Source organism: Ambystoma mexicanum, chromosome 7q (genome assembly GCF_040938575.1).
Source record: "Ambystoma mexicanum isolate Mex_15411 chromosome 7q, UKY_AmexF1_1, whole genome shotgun sequence".
Classification (NCBI taxonomy): Eukaryota; Metazoa; Chordata; class Amphibia; order Caudata; family Ambystomatidae; genus Ambystoma; species Ambystoma mexicanum.
Window position 1 is genome coordinate 24,183,874 of NC_090941.1, and position 27,385 is coordinate 24,211,258.

Here is a 27,385-nt window from a genome sequence, read left to right on the forward strand (position 1 = left end):
ATCTGGTCTCTCAAAAGAAAACTAAGGCAGTGGACATCTTCTGCAGGAGAACTTGATTTCCTCATATGTGCTAAAAAAACAAAACAAAAAAAAAACTTGCTGTTTAGGAAAGGTATACTATACAGCCCAATGATTTACTGAGGTCAGTGCAGCATTTGAAGTAACTTGATGGGGGATACACAGAGGAATCATGCACTGATGTTGACACTCTCCTTTGTGGAACATTTAGTCCAAGTAGTTGCAATCCAAGATTAGACTTTTAAAGAGCAGACAACTTTGATTTAAAAGGAAACTAGTATGGGCATTTTTGAAAAAGGTTTAGAACATTTGTTTACCAGGTCCTGTACAACAGAGGTTATTTTAATTAGATGTACACAAAACATTGGTTTCTTCAAATGAAGTCAATTATGTATTAAGTATTATGTTACTCATCTTTCCCCTAACACCCTCAAATGAATCCAGATTCTTCTTTTGGGACATAAACGTAGCAAGCACTTGTTAGCTCCCACAAAGCAACAATTAGTTTAAGACAACCTGATCCAATTGCCTCCATTAAATTGAAGGACACATTAAGGAGTTGTGTTCATCAGTATGTGGACCAAGACGTTTAACAATTACTGGTGTGGCATTAATTCCTCTGCATTAACATGACAGCTCACAAACAAATCAATTCCATTTCATAGACTGTACATACCACTGGCAAATTTCATTAAATAAAAAAAAAGAAACCAATATATTTACAAAAAAAGTACTAGATTTGTTTTTTTATTTGTAACATCTGTTCCACTTGTTCAAATGAATGATGACAAAGGACCGGTTCTGCTCAAATAGTGTTCATTTCAATTTTGCTTATCAAAATATTTTAGTTTTCCAGCTGGATCTGGGATTATCTGAAATGAAACAAAATATGCTTTTAGGAAACAGCCTTAAAAGGTTACTTGTAAAATAAAGAAATTGAACATTATTATCAAATGCAAGAACCAGTTGTGTGTAACCGAAGAATTATACCCACGGGCAAAAGAAAAATATACAGCTAACTTAGCATCTACAAGTTGTTTTACTTACAGCTTTTCCCTTAGCCACTAGACTTTCATACCATCATCAAGAAAGATCAAACTGAATAAAACATTTAGCAGGAAGGTTTACAGATGCTGCGTTCCTCTAAGAAGCCTGTCACAACAGAAAATGTTATGAGGCCCAAAAAAATAAAATTAAAACAAAAAGTACAGTTGCCTTTTTCAGCTTTGCCATTTTTTTTAATTGAAATGGTCTTAAGGACAGATTGGGTCCCCTGCAATTCACTCCGATATGTCCTCTGTGTTAGAGCGGCAAAATGTATACAGGTATCAATGTAGGACATCACATTAGGGGTTGACAAAACAAACCTTTAACATTTATTACAGTGCTGTAATTTCAGTGAAACATCTTTTTGTGTCAAAAATTGCAAGCTCTTTCACTGCTTCCCTGGATTTTTTCTATAGGTCTTTATGGAAAATTCCTATCGCATCTACAGACGTCTGGGGAAACTCATGCAGAGTGACGGTATCAACAGACCAACTTAATTTCTATGAGCGATTTATTCTATGCAAGTGTACAAACAAGTTGCCAAAATAAACAAGAGGGATCAAAACAGAATGGTCAGCATGGAGAGTCTTCTCCAAAGGTTGGGGTAATGTCGCAGGAGTTCAATCAACGGGGAAGTATCTCCAAGAATAAAGGAGCATAACAAAACAAAAAGTCTCCATTAATAAAATGTGGTCCCAGTTTTTCCTGTATTCCTCCGTTATAGATTTTCTAGGGAATTACATACTCTGACCTTGTAGGCTTACATGTGTTCCTGAAGCCTGATCTTACATCCAGTTTTGGTTTAGGTCTTGCTGTACCATTCCTTCTATTCGCCAAGTGGGTTAACTGGGCAAAGCAGAACCTGACAATACTGGCAATCTGATTACTCTCCCCGATTTTCCCCAAACAACTCCTTGTGTTTCTCTTCTACCACCTCCTTCTTACAGTCTCCGATCACCTGTTGACCCCCACCCACAAACTCTCCTAGCCCACATCAAGGCTCTGCCAGCTCTCATATGCCCCTCTGGCCACTAGCCTCCACCCGAAACGCCTGATCCAAGACTCCTCCCCACCCTCCCCCAAAAGACCATAGTCTTCAGACTAAGGGTTTCTCATCTCCACCTGATATGCTGTAGATACTTCCCAACCTCCTCTACACTTGTCATCCTGGTGTTTCTCAACCTGCTCCTTACTGTCACTCGCCTCCACATATTCACAAATCTCTGCCTCATCTCATCGCCAGCCTACTCACCACCTCCTTAATCTCACCAACCTCCTCCTGTTTCACACCCTCTTCCATGCTCTTACCAACCTCTAGATCCAATTGCCCCATCTCAGGGCACTATCCAGAATGCTGCAAGCCCCCAGTATGGTTTCCCTGAGCTCCTGGGTCTCCCTCCCCCCCCCCCCCCCATCTCCTCCCCTTTCTTTCTTCTATGCACTTACTCTATCATAATTGTCCCTGGACCTAGTATGATAGCAACCCGTCTTGTTCCCCCCCACCCCCAAACATTATATGAAATGTCGTCAGGCATAGTATGATAGTCTCTTGCTTTGTTCCGCCCCTCCCTTTCTGCACCCCTCTCCCTCACCTCTTGTTTTCTCCAGCTCAACCAGAAATGTCGTCAGGCCTAGAACGGTAGTCGCCTGTTTCCATTTCCTTCCTCGCCCACCCATCCACCCACCCCCCCTCCCTTCCTTCTCCATGTCTTAGCTCTTGCACTATCCAAAATATCGTCAGGCCAAGTACGATAGTCAATTTCACATCCTTACTGTTCATGGCCTTTAAGAATGTAATTGTATTTTCTCTTGTTCCCTCCCTTGCCTTGAAGTGCTTTTTAAAAGCACACTGTATGGGCGATCTATAAATAATCATATCCAATGCCACTTGACCCTTGAAAAGTATTTCACAGCCTCATGGATTTCTATCGAGGATGGGTTCCTCCAGGAGTGGCCTCATTCTGCACCTACCTCTAGGGATATCCACCACAGGTTCACCTTTGCCTGGGCTCACCCGGCCACCTGGACCTTTCCCTCTACACTTGCCAGGCTTGCCACTCTCCTCCAAACATCTTTGCATAATTACTTTTCAGTCAAGATTTGCTTCTCTAGACACACTTTGAGGGAGGGGGATGTTCATACTGCATCAGGCCCATCAACTATAGCTTAGGGCGGTACCTGGCCCCCTTTGTCAGGGGCCAGAGGTATGTTGAGGATAATGTTTCTTCAACAAGTACCAAGCAAAAACCAAGTACAAAAGAAGCATTAAAGTCTGGGGCCTGGGGGTTTCTTCTTGCAATGTGAGGGTCCCATTGTGTAAGACCTGCAAGATTGGCTGGTTTAAGGAAATGGTTGAAGCCTGGAAAACAAGTTAAGTGCCACGGACTACAGTTCCGAGTAAGTTATGCAAGAATAGTACAGATCAGCAGCCATGAGGCTGCTTCCAAGTCTTGAGCAGCACATGCGCGTCTCGTTTGCAACTGATCTTTCCATGAGGACAGCAGCACGTTTTCTGAGCTCTGGGCACATACGCGAGAAAATGTCCACCAGAGCAACTCTGCAGCCCCATAACAAATAAAGATGATTTAGAGTTATTTGGGGGAAGATCTTGGAGCAACCCCTGCAATTTTCTGCTGCAAAACGCGCAGCAGGCTAAATAAATAGTTTAAAAATGTGTAAAGGGCTAATGTAAGCATGGTGCAATGTATTCCCCCAGACAATTTTAAAATTCACTATATTAGTTTAATGTAAGTAATGCAGTTGAACGGTTTAAGTGATGATGGCATCAAATACATAATATCCTTAATGAACCATAAGTGAGTGAACAAAGTGCGTAAGAATATCAGTCAACACAAAAGATATGGGTGACTCAACAGCACAAAAGATTTGAGCAGCACAACTTTCCCTGCCTTCCAGTTACCTGCCCAATAACTTATCCTAAACATATGTCTGCTGATCATGACAACTCCTTACCCATCCGACCATTGTTTCCCTACCCTCTTTCCCCACGGGTGGTGGGGTCGGTTTGGTATTCCATCAAGAATACAAGTGGGGATGCCAAAAGAGCCTCTAGTGGAGTTTGCGGTACCTCTGCACAGGAGGTAAAGGAGGAAAAAGTGACCCTTGACCAGTTCACTCAGAAAACCCAATTATGACAAGTGAAATACTGAACCCCACACTGAATGCCTCGCAACTGGAAGCGATTGCTCAGGCAACTAACTTTAGGGGGGGCGAAGGGCAGCCTTAAACCCTCAGGGTGAGGGGGCAGGTTATACTTTGCCTTGATGATAGTAACTTTGCTAACTAAATTATCCTAAAAATTGGTGACAGCATTAATCTGACCTTGAAAGTTGACAAACCAAGGCACTCATGGTTCAGTAGACTAGCAGCTATAAAAATAACAAATAAAAAAAAATCTTTCCTGCGACAATATCCCTTCTAGGTCTTGCCGACTGCAGTACACACATCGGCCCTAAAAAAATAAATGTGCTAACAGAAGTAAACGTGTATTTTTTCTTGGGGGATCCAAAAGGCATACAAACTCTGGATGTCCAGGAAAACCAGGGGTCAATCAGTCCCGGGTTTCGTTAAGTACTACCAGGACACCCAGTTGAGATACCTCCATGAATGAGTAGATGCATTTTATGTGAAGAGTTGGACGTGGATGGAACATTGTAAGGAAACCTTTTGTGGTTTATGATATGGCTAACGAAAAAGGATAGACCCATAGCTATGTAGGAGCTTCACGTCCTAAAACCTACTTAGTATGAATATCTATGATGGCGTGTTAGATAAATGGACTACATTTTCTGGTCTGGCAACGCCAATAATACACAAACTTGCCTATAAAAAGTTAGTGCATTTGAGAATTGGAAGATGGAATCTAACAAATATCAGCCGCACAGAGGAGCTTTGAAACCCCGATGAAAAAGATGTGGCGAAATTGAACGGAAGCATCATGTTCATGTGTTTTAATAATATCACCACAATGGACAGGCTGAGAATATTCCTGTAAAACGGGAGAAACGCACATTTAAGTGAGCCTCAAAATGCTAAACTGGGAAGTATTTAGAAATTGTAATGAATGCAAAACAAAGGGACTAGATTGAATGGTCCAAAGGGCTACAAATGAAAGAAAGAATCTTCCCAAATTGTTCCGGAAGCATTCTTATGTAGAATTAAGTTGGGGCAAAACTTTTTTTCTGTCCTGATGAAGGCATCAAGAGAAAATGACAGAGGTGCTCCATGGATTGAGTAGACCTCTGAACAACTAGGCCGAGACACACCAGTGTCGACATTTTGTTTTTGCGCACAAAAAACAAAGTGCACTGCACGGATTGTGATCTAAGATGCGACATGCCCAATTTCAATTGCCTTTTTGCGTTTGTCAGCTAGGGTTAGCCAATATAGACTATTCGGGTGCTTGTTCCACTTAAATGGCCACCCATGAGTCACACTACAGTCTAGAACTATGCATTGTCTTGTCAGTGTGAATTTGCCAAATGAGTAATGGATTAAATAGGTTTTTGGCTCACTTTACTAACCCCATCACCAAGCTTCTGATCTGCATAAAACATAACAAGATGTGAACAGTTTTTACTAGGTTTGATACACATGTGGTATTATATGTAAATGTTTTGTTGATTTTAATTATGTCCCTGATGTAAGCAAATAAAATCAATTTTTGTACATTAGTAGATGGGGTGCTCCCATTTCAACTGTTTGTGGGTTGTAAAAGAATGTCGTTAAAGAGGAATAGGAAAACAAACTAATAGTGTCTCCATTAGGTGATTTGTTTAGATTAGAAAACAGGGTCAGGACAGCAGTTGCCTCTTTGCGGTTGCTGCAAGGGGCTGCAGGCGGCTCGGGTCGTCCTTCTGTTACAGTGGTCGACTTGTCTTCTGCCTCAGGATTCTCCCCTTTTATCAGGAATTCCTCCTCTGCAAACTCTCCCTGTAGTTTACAGAAAGGGGCAGGTGGCTGTCTAATCAGGACAGCTAGCCCCCCCCCCCCCAGCGCCCCCTTCAGTGGGAACTGGATTGTCTTAGGCACACCAGAAAACAAAGGATGGTGGAGTTTCAGGATCCTCCCCCATTTCTTGTCTTCACAGACACACAGGAGCCTCAGCAGGCTACACAAAGGGTTCCCACCATAGACTAAACTCAAACCCCGGACCTCCCCCACCCAGGATGCCAGAAGGGACATGCACCCCATTAGGGAGAATTTTCAGTTTAGTGCTAAATTCCTCCCACCTTAGAGACCCCTGGCTCTTCTGCTGAACTTTGGGACTTTACTTTTAATTCTATGCGTTTTCTGTGTTTCTTTTGGTTGTGGAGTCTAAAACTCCATAGGCATCTTTTACATTGTGTCACACAGCACCTTCAGTGCAGTGGCACAGGAAAGTCTTTTAGATTTCCCAAAGGTTTAATACCTTCTCTTGGATAAACTACTTTCCAAGAGCAGTGAAGTGAAATTGACTTTACTTACATTTGTAACTTTCTAGATCCAGCACACCCTATCTTACAATATGGTGCTTAGTATCCCCTTAGTATAGCTTCTCATGTAACATTTTTATGTTACCCGTGCCTCGATGAATGGCTGGTGGCAGTGGGTTACTTTTAACTACCTGGTGCGCTTTTACCGCGGGCTGCACTCGCACCTGTAGTAAAGCAACCAAGGGTGCCATTTTTGTCAAACATCGCCCCGGTCTTTTTTCGCCATTTCTTCTTGGAAAGGTCCGTCTTGAGATTTCCTCTGCGTGCCAAACCAGGTTTGGTCCCTTTGTTCACTTTGCCTTTGGTGAGATTCACGAGTGAAGCCCGCCTCTGGCTCTAGGGTGTCTGGCAGGGACACGAAGCGAGGGAGGTGCCCGAAACTCCCCGTGCTTAGTCTCCTAGGAGACAGGAACACACTCTTAAGGGATTGGCCGGCTGGCTGTCCCTGCTGGGTGACTGACAGCTAGGCAGGAATGAATGGGAGAAACCTGCATAAAAGGCAAGGCTTTTTCGCTTGGAAGGCAGAGTTGACCACTGGACGAAGGAATCTTAAGAACTTGAAGAGAACGCCTGCTGCAACTTCTGGACCATTGGTTTGCCCGGTGAAGCCCTGCTGCTGTGCTGAAACATTTTGTTTCGACTACAGAAGCCCTGCAAGGACGACTTCTCCCCTTGACTTGGTAGGACCAATCAACTCAAAAGGAAGCCAACTGGACAGCCCCTCAGAGCTGGTTGAAATTCCACTGCAGTTGCTGCTGGAACCGAATAGCCAGAGAGAGGAACACCAGATCGTGTGCGTTGCTTTTAAGCTGGCCAAGAGGTCCAGGAAGCAGGACTGACCAAGCCTGAGCCACCTCAACAGAGTGCTGGACCCCAGAAGCAAGGACAGTCCACAAAGTGGTCAAGAACCATGGTATCCAAGAACCACAGTAGTGTTATTAGTGAGAAGCTGAAACCATGAAGGGCCGCTGATCTGAATTACTCCCACTGCTGCCGCTGACCTTCAAATCGTAGTGCAGGAGTCCCGAGATCTCCTCCCTCTTGTCCCCACGACTGAGGCCCAGGAACAACAGGATATGACCAGAAGCCAGATGAAATCATTTCTTCAGACCTAAGGTACTGTGAACTAAGGGGTACTTACCTCGTGTGGGTAGCTTGCTTGCTCTTAGTTGAGACTTGCGTTGGTTGCCCTTTGCAGAGTTGCTTGCAGCTTTGCCTTTCACAAGCCTCCCAGCTTGTGGGCCAACAGTGATTGCTTTTTCAACAAAACTAACATTGTGCAAGACTTTTACCTACCTTCAGGAAGTGATTCAGCTCCCCTAGACTTTGCTCAAGTGACATTGGCTGTCCTGGTTCTCTTAAAGACTCTTCTTAATCTCCGACTGTGTGTTTAACTATCCCTCCAAAAAGTCCTACATACCTTACTTGTATAGCTGGGAAAGGGTTAACCTACATTGCATTGGGGAGTGAGGGGGTTCAAAAGTGCTTACCTGTTTGAGAAACTTGTTAACCATTTTTTCCTTCCCTAACCTTTTTTACCACAACTTCTGTATTACCATTTAAGTGTGAAAGTGATATATTAACGTCCACAGTGCCCTAGCAATTGAATCTTCTCAGGGTGTAGGACTATCTGTGTGCCATCCCAACTGAAGAAGTGTATTTTTATTGTTGCCAATTGCCCCCTTCTAAAGAAGGCTTATTTTAAAACTGAATAATACATAATTATTTAATCAAGAAACCTTGAGTAGAAGTGTCATTTGAATACTCGTCACTGTGAAACTGTTGCAACCCTGCAGCTCACATTGACCCCTCTTGAGATGAACCTGGCTGCTCAGTCACTCACTTGTGTAGTACAGACTTACACCAAAGGTTGGGTTACCTATTTCCAAGAGGACAAGGGTGGTGTAGTCTCCCACTGTGTTATACATACAATCTTGCCTAACAAGCACACGAAGAATGGCAAGAAGAGGAAAAAGCTACCATTGTGGGTCAATGGTGGTCCTTGTGTTACTGCAGCGGTGGAAACAATTCACACAAAGTTGGTAAAACACGTCCACTGCCACCAACCATAATCGTACGCTTGTCACTATAACAAAAATGTTACAGTAGCAGTGAGAAAGGATATATTAAGGTGCTGGGGAATCACACAGATCGAGGGTTTGGCATAAAAATGTAAATCTCCCTAAAATTCCTCTACTCCCTCGAAGAGGAAATCCTCAGAAGATAGGACAGGGATTTAGGCCCCGACCGACTTGGGGCAAGATTAGACTTCTCCTTCAAGGCCTTCCTAGTCATTGACTGACGGGAGCCAAAGTCGTTGACTTTATGCTCCTTACCGAGACAGTCATATCCTGTGCGGATCTGTGATCGACATCTTTGAATCATAGTCCGCACACCTCTTACACACTGTTTTCATAGTAGATCTATTGGAAGAAATAGTAACTACGCAGTAGAAACTTGAAGTAAGAATCGTGGAGGCAAATAAAACTGTTCTGAAGCATGCTGTGCTTGTGGAAAAACAGAACAGAGGCAGCGGGCACAGAGCATGCTATTTATACCACTGTCAACGTCACGTCCGTGCGCGGCCAAGGGACACCGACCAACCGATGCACAGAGCCCTCTGCTGTCAAAAAAAGTTTCAGAAAGAAACTGCAAGCAGGATACCGGTTTATCAAAGATGTGGAATCCGTGGGAGGACACGATCCATTAGAATGTAATAATACATACAATGTAGATGAGAATTGATGATTTCAATATGTCAATTAAGCCACTGCGGGAGTAGCAAAGCGATACAAGCTGCAGCCTTGAACCCCTAACGGCCAAGAGACAGCAAGCCATTCAAGAGGGCGATATCCTGCAAAGAACTGGATAATACTGATCCCGACAAGAAGTTAGCTCATTTCCAGAGATCGGAGGAATTAAGACTGGAAGAATATTGGTGGTGTATTTGTTTAAGGGCGAACAAAATCTCAAGGTGCGCAGCAAATCGGGAAACAAGATCGCACTTCTGTTAGGCAAGATTTCTCTTTTGCCAACTTTCCAACCATAGTTCTTCTGGAGCCCCAATCCCGTTCCTCGGTTTTGGAATCTGCTCTCACTTTTTGAGAGGCAGTAAAGCCATTTAGCTAATTTACAATGGGGAAACTGATCTGTCCTTCAGACTATCAGTACTGGGAAACTAGGTTTCCCCTTTTGCAACTTTTTAACATTGCACAATCATCTTAAAATGCAGTGCAAGGGGAATATTTATCCCCCTAGCCTTTAACACTTGGGATTTTTGGTTACTTTTATATATGTGCCTAGAGACTGACAGATGACAACACGTTTCCACTTACTGGCATAGCAATAACACGTATTAGGTTTTCTAGCCTCCCTCAGTATGTCCATGCATCTCAGAGGGAGTTCAAGGTGTCCAAACTCTATGATCTCAGGAGCCAGGCCGCCAAGTTCAGAGTTTGCAGGCATGGGTGTAGTGCCTCTCCTCCGTCCTGAGACAACATGTTGTATGGGCAGGGTAGTCTTACAAGGGGGGGGGGGGGGGGGGGGGAGCGACATTTCCATTAGATGAGCGAACACATGGGGGCCACCAGAATCATGGTAACTGGTTCCTGGTGCATCTTGTGCACCATATTGTTGAGGGGGGGAGGGGTGGAGAGCGTAGACAAATTTCCCTGACCATGTTATCCAGAGTCGTCCGTTCCCCTTGGAGCGGTTCTGGGGTCCCTGAAGGCATAGTATTGGCATTGGGCGTTCTTCTGAGTTGCAAACAGGTCAAGCTCTGCAAAGCCCCATTCTGCGAAGACGGAGACGATGTCTTTGTGTAGACGCCATTCGTATTCTACGGGGCAGTGGGAAATCTCTGCTGAGCACGTCCACTAGAAGATCGAGTTCTCCTGGAACATGTTGGGACAGTAGGAACATCTTGTGTTTGAGATTCCACATCCAATTGTTCTGGGACAGGTGGGATAGCCCTGGAGAGGGTGTGTGCCACCCAGTTTGTTTAGGTAATACATGGCTGTGGTGCTGTCTGTCACTTCTGAGTGTTTTGTGGAAGAGACTTAAGAGTCTCATGCTCTTTTCGGCAGTCTCTTAGGCCTCGTCGACTGCTTTACCAAAGAGGGTTGATTCCTCAATAGTTTTTTCATAAGGGCTGCTTGGGTCTCCGGCTTGAAGCCCGAGTTTCGGAGCCAAGAGTGCCGTTTGAGCAGGTTTCCCTGAGCTTGGGACCTTCCTGACGTCTCTGCAGTATTCAGGGTGTTCTTTATTACATTTGTGTTGACCTGCCTGCCCTCGGCTATAGCCCCAGGTCTTTTGGTTGTAGCCCCGGATAGACGCTCAGGTGCTGCAACCAAATTTCTACCTAGCCCAGAGTCCCACCAGTCCCGACATTAGCAGAGCCCCAGATCTTTTCCAGGCCTAGCAACACCACTGAGGTTATGTCAAACTTGATCTATTGTTTTAGGAGTAATATGCAGAGGTATTTTGAGGATGGTTCAGAGTCCTTTTGTATTCCCAAAAATAGAAATAAAATTATGTAAAAAATACTATTTCTCAAGGAGAGTCCTGTAAGAGGATTTTTGTTACACTGTAAAGAGAGCCAGCAGCACGTATTGGTAAGTTATTTAGCTGCTAACCCTTCTATGATTTTTTTATACAGTGCTTAATTTGTGGGAAAGTTTGCCAGGTCTAAGCCTGGGACTTTGAACCGAGTCTTAAGTGCTAAAATATAATGATGTGGAGTTCGGAACTGTCAGTCTTAAGTCACATCAAGAAACAACGTGAGCCACCCAGTCACTGCTGTGTTAGTTATCCAGTTTTGTTAATTACAAGGCATCGGAAGGGACCAGCTCTGGGCGGTCATGCCAGTGCGCTACACTAGTCAACTCACATGACATTGGCGCTGCTCTGCTACTTTGACAACCAGAAGCACTGCTGCTGCAGGGTCAGTGTCACAGGCATGTGGTGCAGGCAGTAGCCAAAGTACCAAGTGCAGCATACTACAGCAGGCATGAGCTACTGACAGTAGGACACTGGCTTTGCTGCCCCTCTGCAGACAGGCGGGGGGGGGGGGGGGTCACCGGGCACATGCATGGTGTTAGGAAAGTTCCCTCCATATTCTATGGACTCCCATTTTGCTTTTGTTTTTACACCATGTCCTGACTTTTGCAGTGAAGTGACATCGTCAACTTCATGCCAATGGCCTTTTGCTTACTTTTTATGGGGGAAATGACTTCGGACTGTCAGTACTGGGATACTAGGTTTCCCTTTTTACACGTTATCATTTTGGGTGACTCGTGTAGCACACAGAACCTTACAGTGTAATGGGGACACTTTTGTATCACCCTAGACTAGCCTCAGGATGTTTTGGTTACTTTTAAATGCGTCTAAAGACAAGCTTGTGGCACCAGTTACTTTTTCACCATTTGTACTGTACTCTGTTAGCCTGCTCGTGTTTACCATATGGGGCTAGTGTCCGAACATGGCCATGCCATGAGGTTTTTCGCTTGGTCTTTGGACATTTTGTCCATCAGCCTTCTTAGGTCAGAATATGTTTATGCATTTCTCTGGGAAAGCAGTGCTTTTCACGGGCTAGAGCAGGAAGTTAGGAAATTGACTTCATGTTTCATACCGGTCTGGTACTGGAGCTGTGTGCAACCGCTTCTCGTGGAACAATAAAGCACGCACCAATGCAGGATCAGGTTCCTCGACTAAATGAGGGCAAGGTTTTCAGCAACAGTCACATAGGCACGGCGACAGCACATCACAGAGTCGCAGTTGAAGAAAGCAGTCCATCTTGGGACCCTTGGATGCAGAGACGCTGAAACAAGGACAGGTAGAATACCCCTGAAGTTCCAAGTCCAAACGCAACGCTTCTACCGTGGTAGACCAAATTTGGTCAGTCCACTGTGTTAGGTAAGAATTGGCGCAGTCACACTGCATCAGACTACACAAGACTTATCTGCTTGGTATTAGGTAACCCACTTTTGGTATAGGTCTGTACTTCACATGTTGGTAGTGTGACTCAGCAGCCAGGCCTATGTCAAGAGGGGTAAATGTGAGCTGTAGAGCTGTACAGATGAAATCCGTCAATACAAGTAGCCAAGTAACACTTACACTCAAGGTTTCAGTTATAAATAATTATTTATCTAACATCAGTTTTAAATAAGCATTCTTTAAAAAGCCAATGGTTTGTAAGTGGTCAAGCACTTTGGAATTACTTTTCAAAATCAATAAAGCTGGGAAATACTCTTTGAAGATGCTACTAAATTTCTCCTACACCCTGAAGTGACTTCAATAACAAGGATAGCATTGCATTAATATTTCACATCAATATATTTTTTCCTATTCTGAGTTTTAGAAGGAAGGTTTAGGGAAAACATAAAAGGTTAGAACATTTCTTATAATGGGAGGACAACTGAATCCTCCGATGAAACAGAGGTAAGCCTTACCCAGTAGTAACAGTATTCAACAAGCTACAACCTATGGAGGGACAAGCAATGCCAAAGTCAATTGATTCAGAAAGGTTCTTTTAGGGAGCCAGGACATCCAAAGACATTTGGACAAAGTCTATACTGGGATGACGTCTCACAAAGTTAGATAGTTCAAAGGAAATCACTGAAGACAAACAAGCTGTTAGGCCTGTGCAAAGGGGCCCAAGAAAGATTACCCAAGTGCAAATCTTAAGCGAGACAGCACGACTTAAAGCAAGAAGTACCCCAAGCCCAAACAGTACCTCTGGTTAGAAGAAAGTGGTCTAGCTGAAATCAGTCTTGCGACAGCCAAGCAGACCCTGGCTCCTGAGCCTTAGTCGTGGGGCCAAGAGGGAGGACGTCTGAGGGCTCCTGCGGCAGTACTCGGGGAAGGTCGGCAGCTACAGGCGCTCTTCGATTCAGCAGTACTTCGCAGTTTCAGCGCTTCGCAAACAGCACTGATGCGGATCGAATATGTCCAGGTTGGACTTTCCTTGTTCTCTCGGTCCAAGACTCCGGATTGGGATTTCTTGCTTCTGGAGTATCCTTGGGAGGCTTCGGGAGCCTTTGGCCAGATTTGTTCAATGGCAGACGTTGCACTCGCTTATGGACACTTTACCTGTGGCATTGGGCTTCTGCAGCAACAAAGCCACAGCAAGTCGGGGATTGCGCCAAAGTGAAGTTCGTCTCTGGGTTAGTGGGACCAACTGACCCCAGGGAAGAAGTCGTTCTTTCTGGAGTTTCTCTGTCGATACGAAAAAGGAGCTCCGCACAGCAGCAGTGCTTCACCGGGCAATTGAAAAGGTCCAGGAGGATGCAGTGGCTTCTCTATACAATTTCTTTGGATGTTTTCTTCCAGTGGTCGACTCTGCCTCTAGTTCCAAAACCCTTGCCTTTGTACATTACTTTGGTAATGGTCATGTTCATTTATAAAGCGCCTATCCACAGACAGTGTTTCAAAGTGCTCAAGGGGGGGCAGGGAACACAGAGCGTGTGGGGGGGGGGGGGGAGGATCGCTCAGAGCCCTTGAAATTCTGAGACCATAACGGTCTGCAGAGAAAGTGAATACGATACATTTAACAGTCGAGATACAGCAAAGGAGAATTGGCAAAGTCTGACACGGTCAACCATGCCATCCTGCTTAACCGCCTCTGTGATACCCAGGTTATCACTGATCAAGCCCTGGCTTGGCTGGCTGACTTCCTCTCTGATCGACCCTCCCAGGTCCAACTTGGGCCCTCCTCTTCTCTATCTCTGCCTGTAGTTTTCCCCAGGGGTCTAACCTTTGTCCCTGGCTGTTCAACCAATACCTGGTACTTCTTGCCCACCTCATTGCCGCTCTCTGCCCCAACTTTTAGTGCTATGCAGATGACAACTCATTTTCAGTCTCCCTTCCGCCACCTCTTCTCTCATCTCCGACTGTCTGTCCGCCATCCAGTGTGCCGCCAATGATCTCTGCCTTAATGCCAGTAAGACCGAGATTCTCCTCATCGGCATACCTGCTTCCTCCTTTCCTGTCGCTCTCTGGCCGGCCTCTCTTGGCCCTCTTCCTGCTCCCACTTGTGAGGTTAAAAACCTTGGGGTCATCTTCGACTCCGCACTCTCCTCACATCGGACGTCTCCAAGAAGTCACACTACCAGCTGCACTTCTGAGGTATTCTTCCCTTTCCTCTCCTTCTCCCAGAAGCTCACTGTCTCTAGCGCTCTGGTTCTCTAGGCTGGACTACTGCAACAGCCTCTTTCTAAATCTGCCTCTACTCTCCACCCTCTGCAGCTCATCCAAAACAGGACTGCGAGACTGGTCTTTGACCTGAAGCCCAGGGTTCGCATCTCTCCAGGACTGAAATCTCTTCACTGGCTACCAGTGGTGGTGAGGATTAAGTACAAAACCCTCTGCATTGTCCACAAGGCCTTCTGGGGTCTGGGACCTCAATACCTTCAACTCTTTCTTCCTAAATATCTGCCCTCTCGAACTCTTCGCTCATCCAACTCCCTCAGGGTCAGTCGCTTCTCCAAGCAGCAAGTTGGTGGTAGATCCCTTTCTTCTGCTGGGGTCTCCCTCTGGAACAGCCTCCCTGCCCCTCCGAAACTTGAGAACCATCTTCGGTTCCGGAAGCACCTCAAGACCTTCCTCTTTGCTTACGCTTCCTCTCCTCCTCTCCCCTGCTGATCTCCTGGCTGAAACTGCACTGGTTATCTGGCTACCCTCTGATCTCAGGCCCAGGTCCCCTCCCCGCCAGTTGCACACCTGCACTGCCCCCTGGCAACTCCTGCATTTGGGGACTGTTTCTGTATCCCTACAGCCCCTACTAGCACTTGACCCCCAATGTCTGCTCTTACCCTTGCACTTGCCACCAGCTGGCTGCACTTATTATGGTCTTATATTTATTTACGGTTATCCTATGTTCTGCACTGCCTCCTCCTTTCCCCCTACACTGTCCCCCTTCCCCTCCCCCCGCACTTGCGCGATCTCAATGTCAACTGGCCTAGTAGGACCGCTGTCTGTCTTCCCTCCGTTTCCCCCTCCCTTGCCTCACTGCGCCTTGAAACACTTGTGTATAGGCCTGTTATAAATGGGCCCGACTGCGATTCTGCATTTTTTTTTTTTTTCAAGTTCACATTAAGGGGCGAAGACAAGGGAGAACAGACAGACTATCTTCAGGCAGAGATGCATTCAGATCGTGCAAGTGCAAGATGGGCAGGAAGGGGGGGGGGGGTCGAGGGGGTCCAAGTGCACCCAGTCGGTAGAGACTGGGTTAAGTGCAGAGAGAGAAGCTCTCTTGGCTTTATTTACAAGTGCAGTGAGGGGATGGGGTGCAGGGCCCCGAGGCAAGTGCAGAGGACTGGCGGTGGTGCCAGAGACCTGTGGACTCTGAGGTACACCAGGCGGCCAGTCAGCAAGCAGTATGGAGGAGGGAGAGATGAAAGAGCAGAGAGCTAGGTTAGCAGGGTGCGGGGAGAGAGAAGGAGGAGAAGATCTTGAGGAGTTTCCAGAACTTAAGATCAGGCTCAAGCCAGAGGGTTGCAGGGAGGCTATTCCAGAGGGAGGCGCCTGCTGAGGATAAGTAACTCCGTCCAAATCTCTGCTTGGAGGACCGGCTCACTCGCAGAAGGTTGGAGGTAGATGAGTGGAGGGCTCAAGTGGGACAGCATTGTTAGGCGGAAACCTGTGCAGTTCTCTCTGGGACCACTGCAAAAGATTTAGGACTACAGGTGTTTGGCAGTAAACCCACTTGGTAGCAGTTTGTACCACACAGATGCACTTGGTAGCTAAGGCTGAGCAGTCAGACTTCCCTCAAGAAGAGTTAAGCAGTATGTGGAGTATACACTATAGGGCAATTCTTCACAGTAAAACAAGCAAACACGCAACGAGGCTTAGTGTAAAGATATTAAGGTATTTATTTATAACGGAACATCTATGGAAAACACTACGGCACTATCATGGCAAACACTTCAATCACAATTACTCTACGAAGAAGAAACAATCAATCCCCCTAACAATATTTCGACAAGTCTAGGTTCTACTAGCATCACTTATTTACAGACAGAGGTGTATGCCTCAACCTAGACGGCACTCTAATATTAGTTAGGACGGCAGAGAAAAATAAGCAGGTTACGAAATCAACACAGTTCAATACTTCACGGGAAAAATGCAAAGCAAGAAGGCAAGAACCACAATAGATCATAAAGTTCAGAGGCCAGGCCCACTCGGAGAGAGGCAAGGCGCTATGTCCCAAAAAGTCTTAGTGGAAATGCGTTCGAGTCTTTGTAGCAAATTGTTATCGGCAGATTGAACCAGTTCAGAACAATATGTGAGAAAGCTTGGAGGCGACCCAACGGAAAGGAGAGGATTAAGACACCTCACTCGAACCGATCGAAAGGGAAGCCAGGCGGACACAGTACCTTGTTTGTGGAGAGACAGCTCCGGCGGGGGCAGTTGTTCCTGGTGGTGGATGCACGTCGGGTCTTTGCCAAGAGTAGAGAGGATCTCGTCGTCGAAAAGTGAAGTCCGGTGCACCACCAGGGAAGAGGCCAGCCGCGGAGTGCTCCATCACAAGGCACCACCTTTTGGTTGCGGTACAGGGGTAGTGGCTATCCGGTTGCCGAGGTGCTCTGCACGGGCAATTCGACCACTGCGTCCTGAGGCGAAGAAAAAGGCAAAGGGGACTGGTTGTTCCCACCAGTCAGGGGAAGAGACTCTCCGGCAGGGAGATCTCCTCTGTCGTCGGGAAGTGGTGAGTCGGTTCCGCAGGGCTCCACCGAGAGTGTCGTTGTGCAGGTCGGCTCAGCGTTACCCTCGTCGGATTCTTAGGTCCTGTGGCGACTTCTGAAGATCCAGTCCCAAAAGCCCTGCTTTTATGCCGAAAACCCCCATTCATTCAGCCTAGCTATCAATCAACACACGCTAAGTGGTGAGCGGGGAGGGTCACCACTTGGGCCAATCACACCAGAGTGCGACCGGAGTTGGCAAGGCAACTCGGTCCAGGGTGCCTAAACCCCCTCCCACCCCCCTGTGGTAACCCAGACAGAATGGCACCACTTTGGAGGGTCTCTGTACAGAGGCCCCCCAAAAGTGGAACAAAGGGCTCAACCTTTGGTTTAGGAGTCACAGAGACGAACACAGACGCCATTTTAAAAACCGAGTTCTGGCAGAAAATACCATCCGATTAACGTACCACCGGTCTACTTATCTTAAATAAGTTTGAGATTAACGAGGAAAAGTATCAATCTCTAACAATGGGACGAATCCCATAGGGTTATGTTCGGGGGTCGAGCATAACAAGTAGTTTCCACTGCCACCAGCCAAAACTCGACGAGGGGGGACGGGACAGTGCCCCCTCGAGTAACAGATCTAGGAGTAATCGAATTACCCCTACTAGCACGTCCACAATAAGATGGTTTGTACTAGTTCTGTTAGTAAATTTAGGTCTAGTAAAGCCAATGGTGACTTTACATGCCCGGGGAGACAGTAGTCAGTCCCCGGGTATGGAGTCTATGGTGAAGGTCCGCTAGGACGCCCCGGTGTTACGGCACGTAGGGTGCGGTGTAACACACATAGAAAAACATATGAGACCCTATGGAGTAAAAGACCCCATAGCCCATAGAACTCATTGACATTCAAAGGAATTACACACATTCATGTCCAAGAGTGGGAGGAAAAGAGTCTCACTCTTGGCAGGATGGAAAAAAAACAAACTCCAGCAATCCAGCAAAGCTGCTGGGGGACTCACTAGGTTAGGAAATTCAGCCTAAACAGAGAATTCTCCCTAACAGTAGGTCCCTGGCCCCAGAAAGGCTTGTGGACAATGCACAGGGTCTTGAATTTGATCCTTGCAGCCACGGGGAGCCAGTGAATGGATTTCAGCACCAGAGATGCAGTCCCTGTGCTTGAGGCCAAGGATAACTCTTGCGGTTCTGTTCTGGATGAGTTGCAGAGGGCGCAGGGAAGATGCAGGGATGTTGAGGAAGAGCCTGTTGAATTAGTCCAGCAGAGAGAACCAGGGCTCTGGAGACAGTGAGACGATGGGGGGAAAAGTGAGAAAAGGTACCGTGCCTCTGAGGAGGTGTAGTTGGTAGCCATATAGACGAAGAACCAGGGGGATAGGTTTGATCCCTGGGCAACGCCGCAGGTTGAGAGAGTGTTGGTCGAGAGAAAGGCCCCATGTTCCACCTGGGATGGGCAGTCAGAGAGAAAGGGGGTTAAACACGCCAGAGTCTGACCTGTGATTTCCAGGGTGTCACAGAGACATGCAATCATGATGTTGTGGTTAACGTGTCAAAGGTGGAGAAAAGATCAAGGAGAATGAGGACAGAGAGAGTGTTAGTGCCAAGATTTGAGAACATGTCTTCACAGGTGTTCAGAATGCAGTTTCCGTGCCGCTGGATGCTCTAAAGCCAGACTGACGGCCAGGGAAGCAATCAATTGATTGGTTCAGCTGAGAGATAGCCAACTTCTCCAAGAGTTTGCTAGGAAAGGAGCGATAGAGATCGGGCGGTAGTTTCCAGGCATAGAGGGTTCAGCAGAGGGTTTTTTGAGCAGAGGGTGCACAAGGAAGTGCTTGAGAGCAGTTGGGAAAACTCAGTGGAAAAGGAGAGATTGCAAAGGTCAACCAAGGCTAGGGCGAAGGAGTCAATGTTGTCAATGGTTTTGGAGGGGCAAGGGTTCACTTGTTTGTATGAGGCCTTCATAGACCACCTCATTGGGTGCGACGGGTGAGTGAGGAGGGGAAGTGGAGCCAAGGGAGGCAATGGTCTTGGTGTGTGCTGTGATGTGGGTGGGGGGGGGGGGGGGAGGGAGGGAGGAATGGATGTCTTGGGTTCCGTGGTGACAGAAGAGGCTGCTGCAGGATTGGCCAGTTCCTTGCAGACTTTGAAAAGTTCAGCCCTGTTGTTTGATGCCACATAGAGGTATTTCAGGACAGCCAGCCAGCCAGCCAGCCAGCCAGCCAGCCAGCCAGCCAGCCAGCCAGCCAGCCAGCCCTTGTTTTGTTCAGGCACTCCTAGAGACAAAGGACAGGGGAGTTTTGGGACCCTCCCTCACATCATGTCCTCCCAGACACACTGGAGCTAGGGGTGGCTTCAGGGCTGAAGCCCGCCAAAGGCAAAACACACACAGGGCTCAAATCTGTCTCAAGGCAGAGTAACAGCCAAGACTGACCTAAAAAAAAAAAAAAAAAAAAAAAAAAAAAAAAAAAAAAAAAGGAAGACAGGCCATTTTGACAAAATGGACACCCATGGGTGCTGTACTGCAGCCGAGGATTCAGCCTGCGGTAGAAAAGTTGAATGGTAGTAAAAATTAAACCACTGCCACAAGCCATTTAAAGTAGTGAGGGTAACAAAATGTTACATGAGAATGTAGGACAAGGGGCTTCTAAGTAACCCCCCCAGCACTTCACATAGGATGGTGTGTGCTGGACCTACAAAGTATAAAAAAGTAAATCAATTTCACCTTACTATTCTTGGGAACTGTAGTACACCCAAGAAAAGGTATTGAAACCTTAAGAAATCCAAAGGATTTCCCAGTGGCACTGCACTGAGGGTGCTGTGTGTCACTATACAAAAGGCAGATGCTTATGGAGTTTGTCAGACTCCAAAAATAGTGAAAACATTAAATACAAATCAGAAAAAAGGTCCCACTCACTCAGGAGTTAAAATTAAAAATAAGTCCCAAGTCCAGCAAAAGACGTGGGGTTCTCTAAGGTGGGAGGCATTTGGCACCGAACTGCAAATTCTCCCCAACACACTGGATGGCCGAGGAACGCTTCCAACGAATCAAAATCGCAGGGCACCAAGAAGAAGTTGAGAATGGTTGCTTCCACTACTCCAAAGGGTCGAAACACAGACAAGGGTCTTCTAAGCTCAGTAGCTAGACCGGTCTCGACCAGGACTGCAGCAGAAGTTGGCCACCAGGCCTTCTTGGGAACGGTCCATGGGTCTTCTGAAGTCTTCACGGCTATGCACGGTACTTGGCTCCTCTTCATATATCTGGGGAATGGCTGCAGGACACATCTTATCACAGCAGTAGTTTTACGATGTTTGTGAGTGTGGTGACCCGGTTGGGGTAATGGTGATATTAAAATCCAGAAAGTATATACTGAACGTCTGGATGTGCAGGTAAAGTAAGTCCCTCTGTAAGGGCAGGTTTACCTAGTTTTAATACAAATTAGCTAGAGACAACTCACAGGCTTTCATAAATGGGGCAGCTGCTCGCTCTGCCTGTATTGAACACCGATACTGTAGACTTTGGCCATCGTGGGTCCCACAAAATACACAGATCACTGCGGGACGAAATTATGTGGTGTACTGCATAATCTGTGTATGTGGACTCTAAATATATCGGGAGTACCATTTGTGAGCTCAAGATAAGAATGCGTGAACAACTCTGCACAATTGGTAGCCAAGAGACCAAGTATCATTGGCAGAAGCATCCTCCCAAAAGGTACATAAACAGTTTGAAAGAATTCCTGAAGCACGCCCTATCCTTAATGGGATAGGTTGGGCTACGGAAAGAATATCAGAATATCTAAATAATATTTTACCTCCGAAAGCTAGCAATTTGAAATCATATCTAAAAGGACACTAACATGATCAAGAACGTAAATATGATTCAATGGAAGAACGACTGTCTCATGGCCACCTTAGACGTCAAAGCTCTATATACGTCAGACATGACTTGGTCTTAAAGTCCATAGACTACACATTTACTACTGCCAAGTAAAAATGATCAAGGAAATGTTACAAGTAAAACTAGATTATAAGGAACAAGTTACTTACCTGTAACTGTTGTTCTCCAGCATGGGTCTGGCATGGATTCACATGCTCATGAATATTCCCCGTCGTCAGGCTGGGAATCCTCGGTAAAGAAAAAACCAGTATCAGTTTCGTTTCTGATCTGTCTTTCGTAGTAATAACCAATCACTGGTCTCTGCGTCATACTGACCACAGCCAATGACTGCCCTCTACCTAAGCACCGCCTCTGGCAGCCATCTTCAGATTTGGAAGCACGTGAAGTGGCAGTATGACCAAGTGAAGAGCCGCAGAGGGGTAGGCGGGAGGGTTCGCATGTGAATCCATGCCAGACCCATGCTGGAGAACAACAGTTACAGGTAAGTAACTTGTTCCTTCTCCAGCATGGGGTCTGGCATGGATTCACATGCTCATGAATAAAGAATACATAGCAGTACACACATGCACAACCACGGGAGGTGGCAAAGGCTCAACATTAAGCATCACATCAACTCAACATTAAGCATCTTACCTCCTCACCAGGCTCACCTCAGGCGAACAGGTTGCGCAGCACTGCTTGGCCGACCCTGGACTCCTCCCTGGAATCCCGGTCGACGCAGTAGAATTTCGTGAAGGTGTGCGTCGACCTCCACGTAGCAGCCCTGCATATGTCCAGCAGGGGCACACCAGATAGGAACGCCGTGGTAGCTGCGATCGCTCTGGTGGAATGGGCTCTCGGACGGCCAGGCAGCGGTCGGTTTGCCAACCGATGACAGTACATGATACAGCCGGAGAGCCATCTGGAAATGGAAGCCTTCGAGAGAGCCTTCCCCTGATTGACAGGTCCAAAGTTCACAAAGAGTTGTGACGTCTTCCGAAAACACTTCGTGCGGTCTACGTAGAACTTCAGCGCTCTAGCCACATCCAGCGAGTGCAAAGTCCTCTCAGCCGGCGACGAAGGCGACGGGAAGAACACAGGCAACACCAAGGGTTTGTTGAGATGGAAGTCCGACGGCACCTTGGGCATGAAAGAGGGGTGCGTCCTGAGCACTACCCTCGTGTCGTGGAAAGTCAAGTACGGGGCCTTGCAGGAAAGGGCCTGGATCTCTCCCACTCGTCGTGCGGATGTGATGGCCACAAGAAAAGCTGTTTTCCACGATAGAAACTTCAACGGGGCCGAGTGCAGAGGCTCGAACGGAGGTCCCATGAGCTTGGTCAGCACCACGTTGAGCTCCCACGCCGGGGCCGGAGCCTTCACCGGCGGGAACGATCTGAACAGTCCCTTCATGAACTCTTTCACCAGACGATGAGACCACAAGGACGTCCGCCCCGTGGTTCTGGTGTATCGGGAGATCGCAGCAAGATGAATCTTGATGGACGCGTGTGCCAGACCAGCTTTGGCCAGCGTCAGCAGGTACGGCAGTACTTGGGGAGCCGTAATCCGTAGAGGGTTAATCTTCTGTGCCTGGCACCAGACAGAGAACCTCTTCCATTTGTGTCCGTAGCATTTAAGAGTCGAGGACGCCCTGGCCTTTGCAAGAACCTCTCTGCAATCGGCCGGTATGTCGTATCCTCCAAACCCTAGCGCTGCAGGAGCCAGGCCTGCAAGTTCAGCGACTTCGGGTCGTGGTGGAGGATGGCGCCTCCTTCCCTGGAGAGTAGATCCGCGTCCGCCGGCAGCTTGATCGGCGGGGACGCTGACAAGTCCAGAAGGTCCGGGAACCATATCTGCCTCGGCCACGCAGGTGCGACGAGGATCATCCTGCACCGTGACCTCTTGAGCTGGTTGACGAGCCGGATTAGCAGAGGCAAGGGAGGGAACGCGTAGAGGAACAGGCCCTCCCAGGGGAACGAGAAAGCATCGCCCATGCTCCTCGTCTGGGGAAACCTGCTGGCGAACCTCCGGCACTTGGTGTTCGTCGCCGTCGCGAACAGGTCGATCTGGGGTGTGCCCCACCGTCGGAAGAGGCGATCCACCAGATCCTGCCGTAGTTCCCACTCGTGGCACGAGCGCAGCTCCCTGCTGAGTGAGTCGGCGATGGTGTTTTTTATCCCTGCCAGATGAAACGGCACCAGAAAAATCCCTTGGGCGACGGCCCAATGCCACAGGTCCTGCGCCTCCTTGGACAGCGCTGGGGACCTGGTTCCGCCCTGTTTCCTGATGTAAAACATGGTGGTGGTGTTGTCGGTGAAGATCCTCACCACCTTGCCCTTGAGGGACGGAAGGAAGGACCTGAGGGCCCAAAACACTGCACGGAGCTCCAGGACGTTGATATGCAGGGACTTCTCCGTCGGGAGCCAGAGTCCCCTTGCGTGCAGATTTTCGGTGTGCGCTCCCCACCCTTCCAGGGAGGCATCCGTGGTCACAGTCTCCTGGTGGGCTGGGGTCTGGAAGTCCATGCCCGCCGTCAGATGCGCGCGGGTGCCCCACCACCGTATCGCTCGTCGGAACTCTCGTCGAGCTTGATCCTTTCCTCGAAGCTGCCCGTCGTCTGGATCCAGCGCGCATCCAGGAATTCTTGCAACGGGCGCATCCGGAGCCTGCACATGGGAATGAGGTAGATGCAGGAAGACATCATCCCGAGGAGGGACTTGATGGACCTCACCTTGGCCGCGTCGGCCACCAACATCCGTTGCACCTTGCCCAAGATGGTCCTGGTCCTCTCCTCCGACGGGGAGGCCAGAAGGGACACTGTGTCGAGCCTCGCTCCCAGAAACAGTGCGACTTGCGCGGGCACCAGGTGGGATTTGGCGTAGTTCACGGAGAATCCCAGGTCCGTGAGGAGTTGGACGGTCCTTGCCGTGTGGACCACGGCGAGCTCCCTCGTCTTGGCGCGGATGAGCCAGTCGTCCAGGTAGGGGTAGACGTGAATCCCCTCGCGGCGCAGCTGCGCCGCCACCGGTGCGAGGCACTTGGTGAATACCCTGGGTGCCGACCGTAGTCCGAAGGGAAGGGCTTTGAACTGGTAATGACGCCCTTGGACCACGAATCTGAGGAATTTTCGGTGCCCCTTTAGGATGGGAATGTGGAAGTAGGCATCCTCCAAATCCAACGACGATAGGAAGTCTCCTTCCTCCAGCTGACCCAGGACGTGCTGGAGGGTGACCATCCGGAACTTCTGCGCCTTGATGAACTTGTTCAGACGTCGCAGGTCTAGGATGGGGCGCCATCCTCCCGTCTTCTTCTTCACGAGGAAGTATCGCGAGTAGACTCCGGAGCCCCGAAGCCTCTTTGGGACGAGTTCGATGGCGCCCTTTCTGAGCATCGCCTTTACCTCCAGGAGAAGTTGAGGGACGTGAAGTTCTTTCCTGGCCATGGGGGGGACGCGCGGGCACCTTCTTTGAAACTCGAGCGCGTGGCCCCGGGCCAGGGCGTCCAGCACCCAACGGTCGGTGGAGATGGACTCCCACACGCTGACGAAGCCCGCCAGCCGGCCTCCCACCGGGGTGCTTCGGTGGGGGCCCGACCCCACGGCCGGTTCAATCCTGCTTGGACGCGGCCTTGCCGCCTTGACCTCCTTGGCGACGACGGCGGGGTCCGCTAGACTTGCCTCGTCCTCTGTAGGCCTCTTGCGACGACGAGCGGGCCGCTTGACGGTAGGAAGCGAAACCGCCGCCGGAACCTTTGGAGGCGCCCTTGCCTCCGCCGCTCCGAAAGGGCGTTCGTCGTTGCTGCAGGACTCCAAGGGCCCTGGCCGTCTCAGTATCCGCCTTGATGGCCTGAAGGGAATCGTCCACTGTCTTCCCAAACAGGTTGTTCCCGTCGAAGGGCATGTCCAGGACTCTGGTCTGGACGTCCTGCCGAAAGTCTGTAGCTTTGAGCCATCCACGACGTCGAAGGCAAACGCCGTTGCCCAGCTGGCGGAACCCAGTGTCGGCGATGTCCGTCGCCACGGTGATGGCGTGGTCCGACGCCACCTCACCTTCCTGCAGGATCTCAAGGGCCTCCGCCCTCTTGTCGTCCGGCAGAAAATCCAGCAGGGGAGCTATCTTGTACCAGAGCTCCCTGTCGTAGCGGGCCACGATAGCCAAGGCGTTGGCCGCTTTAATCGTCGTCGCTGCCGACGAGATGACTCTACGTCCCATAGCATCCAATTTCTTTCCCTCGCCGTCCGGCGGGGAAGATGATGTGGAGGCCGCACCCCCCCCCCGCTTTCTTCCTGGCTGCCGCGGAGACGACGGAGTCCGGGGTAGGCTGCGCCCGGGGGCATAGGGGGGCCGTGTCCGGGACCCGGTACTTTTTCTCGTACCGGTCTCTTCTAGCTGGCGTCGTGGAAGGGTTCTTGAGGAGGGAAAGGCCCTCATCCCAAATGTCGTCCAACAGAGGCACTGTGAGGACCGTCTTCCTCTTGGCCTCGCGCCGCTGATAAAGGAAGCCTTCCTTTTTCTTCTCCTCAGGGCAGAGTTGGAAAAGCTCGGAAGCCCTGGAGATCATGGAGTGGAAAGATCCGATCTCGTCGGGCGGAGAAGCCCTGGTGGGAGGCGACGACGGAAAATCCTCGTCGTATGCCTCGTCGTCCGTACCCGTCGCTGCCGTGTCAGTCCCCGTATCATCCCCTCGGGTGGACGGGGAGGAGGGCTGGACGGGGCGCGACGGTTGAAAAGGAGGTGGTGGATGGATCCTTCTTTTCTTGGTAGGGGGAACACCAGAAGGTCCCGGTTCTGGATTCCCCGACGGGAGAGGTTCCTCCGTCGGTAACGGTAGCCTCGTCCTTATCTCGGAGCATAAGGACTGTATGGCCAACAAAATGGCCGCCGAGTTGTCTTGCGGCGCTGGCAGAGGGGAATCCGACGGGCGAGCAGGGGCCCCGTCGGTATCCTCGACGATGTCGTCGTCGTCACCTGCGTCGGGGTCCATTCCGACGGGCTGGCCTTCTTCCACGCCTAGGCCGTGGCTTAAGACCTCGATCAGCTCCTCTTCTGAGGTTGAGGCCGAATCTACGACGACGCCCTGCCCCCCCTTCTTCTTCCCCACGGAGGGTTTCACGGGGGTCCTATCGATGGGCACAAAGGAAGACTCCCTCCGCGGAGGCAGGGAGATTCTGGGCCCTGAGGTCGCCACCACTGGTGTAGCCACCACAGGCTGAGCCAGGGCCGCCGCGACCGTTTCGATAGAGGGCTTGGTCGGATGGATCAAGGCCTTCACCACCTTAGGTGCGCTCACCGCCTTATCCTTGAGGGAGGGGGCACTGCCACGCTCCTCCTCTGCCTTAGAGCTCGACCGGGGCCTCTCCAGGAGCTTCGCCGGGTGCTCGGCCTTCCTCTTACCCGACCCAGAGCGTTGGCTCGTGGTTGATGGTGCCGGGGAGGGTGCGCCCTGCCTGGCGCCCGTAGAGCCCGACCGTTCGGCGCTCCCGGTGCCAGCGGACTCGCGGTGCTTGGCCTTATGTTGGGCCCCCGTCGCCGGGGCGCCCTCAAAGGTCTTAGAAGACCGCTCGGATTTCTTCTTCTCGCCAGACGGGCTCTTACCCTCCAGCCAGTTGGCGAGACGTTGATGGCGGTCCTTCATGGTCCGTTCCGACATGTTGCCGCAAAACGCACAGTCCTTCTCCACGTGCGTCTTGTCCTCATGAAGGCAGTAAAGGCAGAAAGAGTGTTCGTCCTCCTTGAAGACGTTCTGCAGCTGGCATCCAGGGCAGACCCTGAACAGCTTTCCGGGCGTCGAGCTTCCCTTCTCCTGGGCCATCTCCGAGACCGGGCCTGAGAAGCTTCTGGAGTCCTCCGAAGCGTAGCTCGACGAAATCTTCACCCTTGAGGGGCACAGATGAATCCGACACGGGTCCCCGTTGATCGGATGTAGGATCGGTGGAGCTTGAGGCTCTTTTGACCGAAAGAATCGAAGTTTTTTTGTGAAAAAGCGCGAAAAAAGCACTAACGCTCGAGAGCAATAGCACGAGGATCCCAACACATGAACGTGCGGTAAAAATCTGAAGATGGCTGCCAGAGGCGGTGCTTAGGTAGAGGGCAGTCATTGGCTGTTTTCAGTATGACGCAGAGACCAGTGATTGGTTATTACTACGAAAGACAGATCAGAAACGAAACTGATACTGGTTTTTTCTTTACCGAGGATTCCCAGCCTGACGACGGGGAATATTCATGAGCATGTGAATCCATGCCAGACCCCATGCT

General features: G+C 49.2%; 1 protein-coding gene across 1 annotated transcript in view; it reads right to left on the bottom strand.

Moving 5' to 3' along the window:
• Positions 1 to 749: 749 nt before the first annotated feature.
• The window catches only part of PRDX4 (peroxiredoxin 4), a 136,697-nt gene continuing 110,061 nt past the window's right edge, over positions 750 to 27,385 (bottom strand). Inside the window, exon 7 of the mRNA XM_069639822.1 lies at positions 750 to 890. Within this exon, the coding sequence (XP_069495923.1) occupies positions 840 to 890 (51 nt within the window). The 3' untranslated portion in view covers positions 750 to 839. The remainder of the gene's footprint in view (positions 891 to 27,385) is intronic.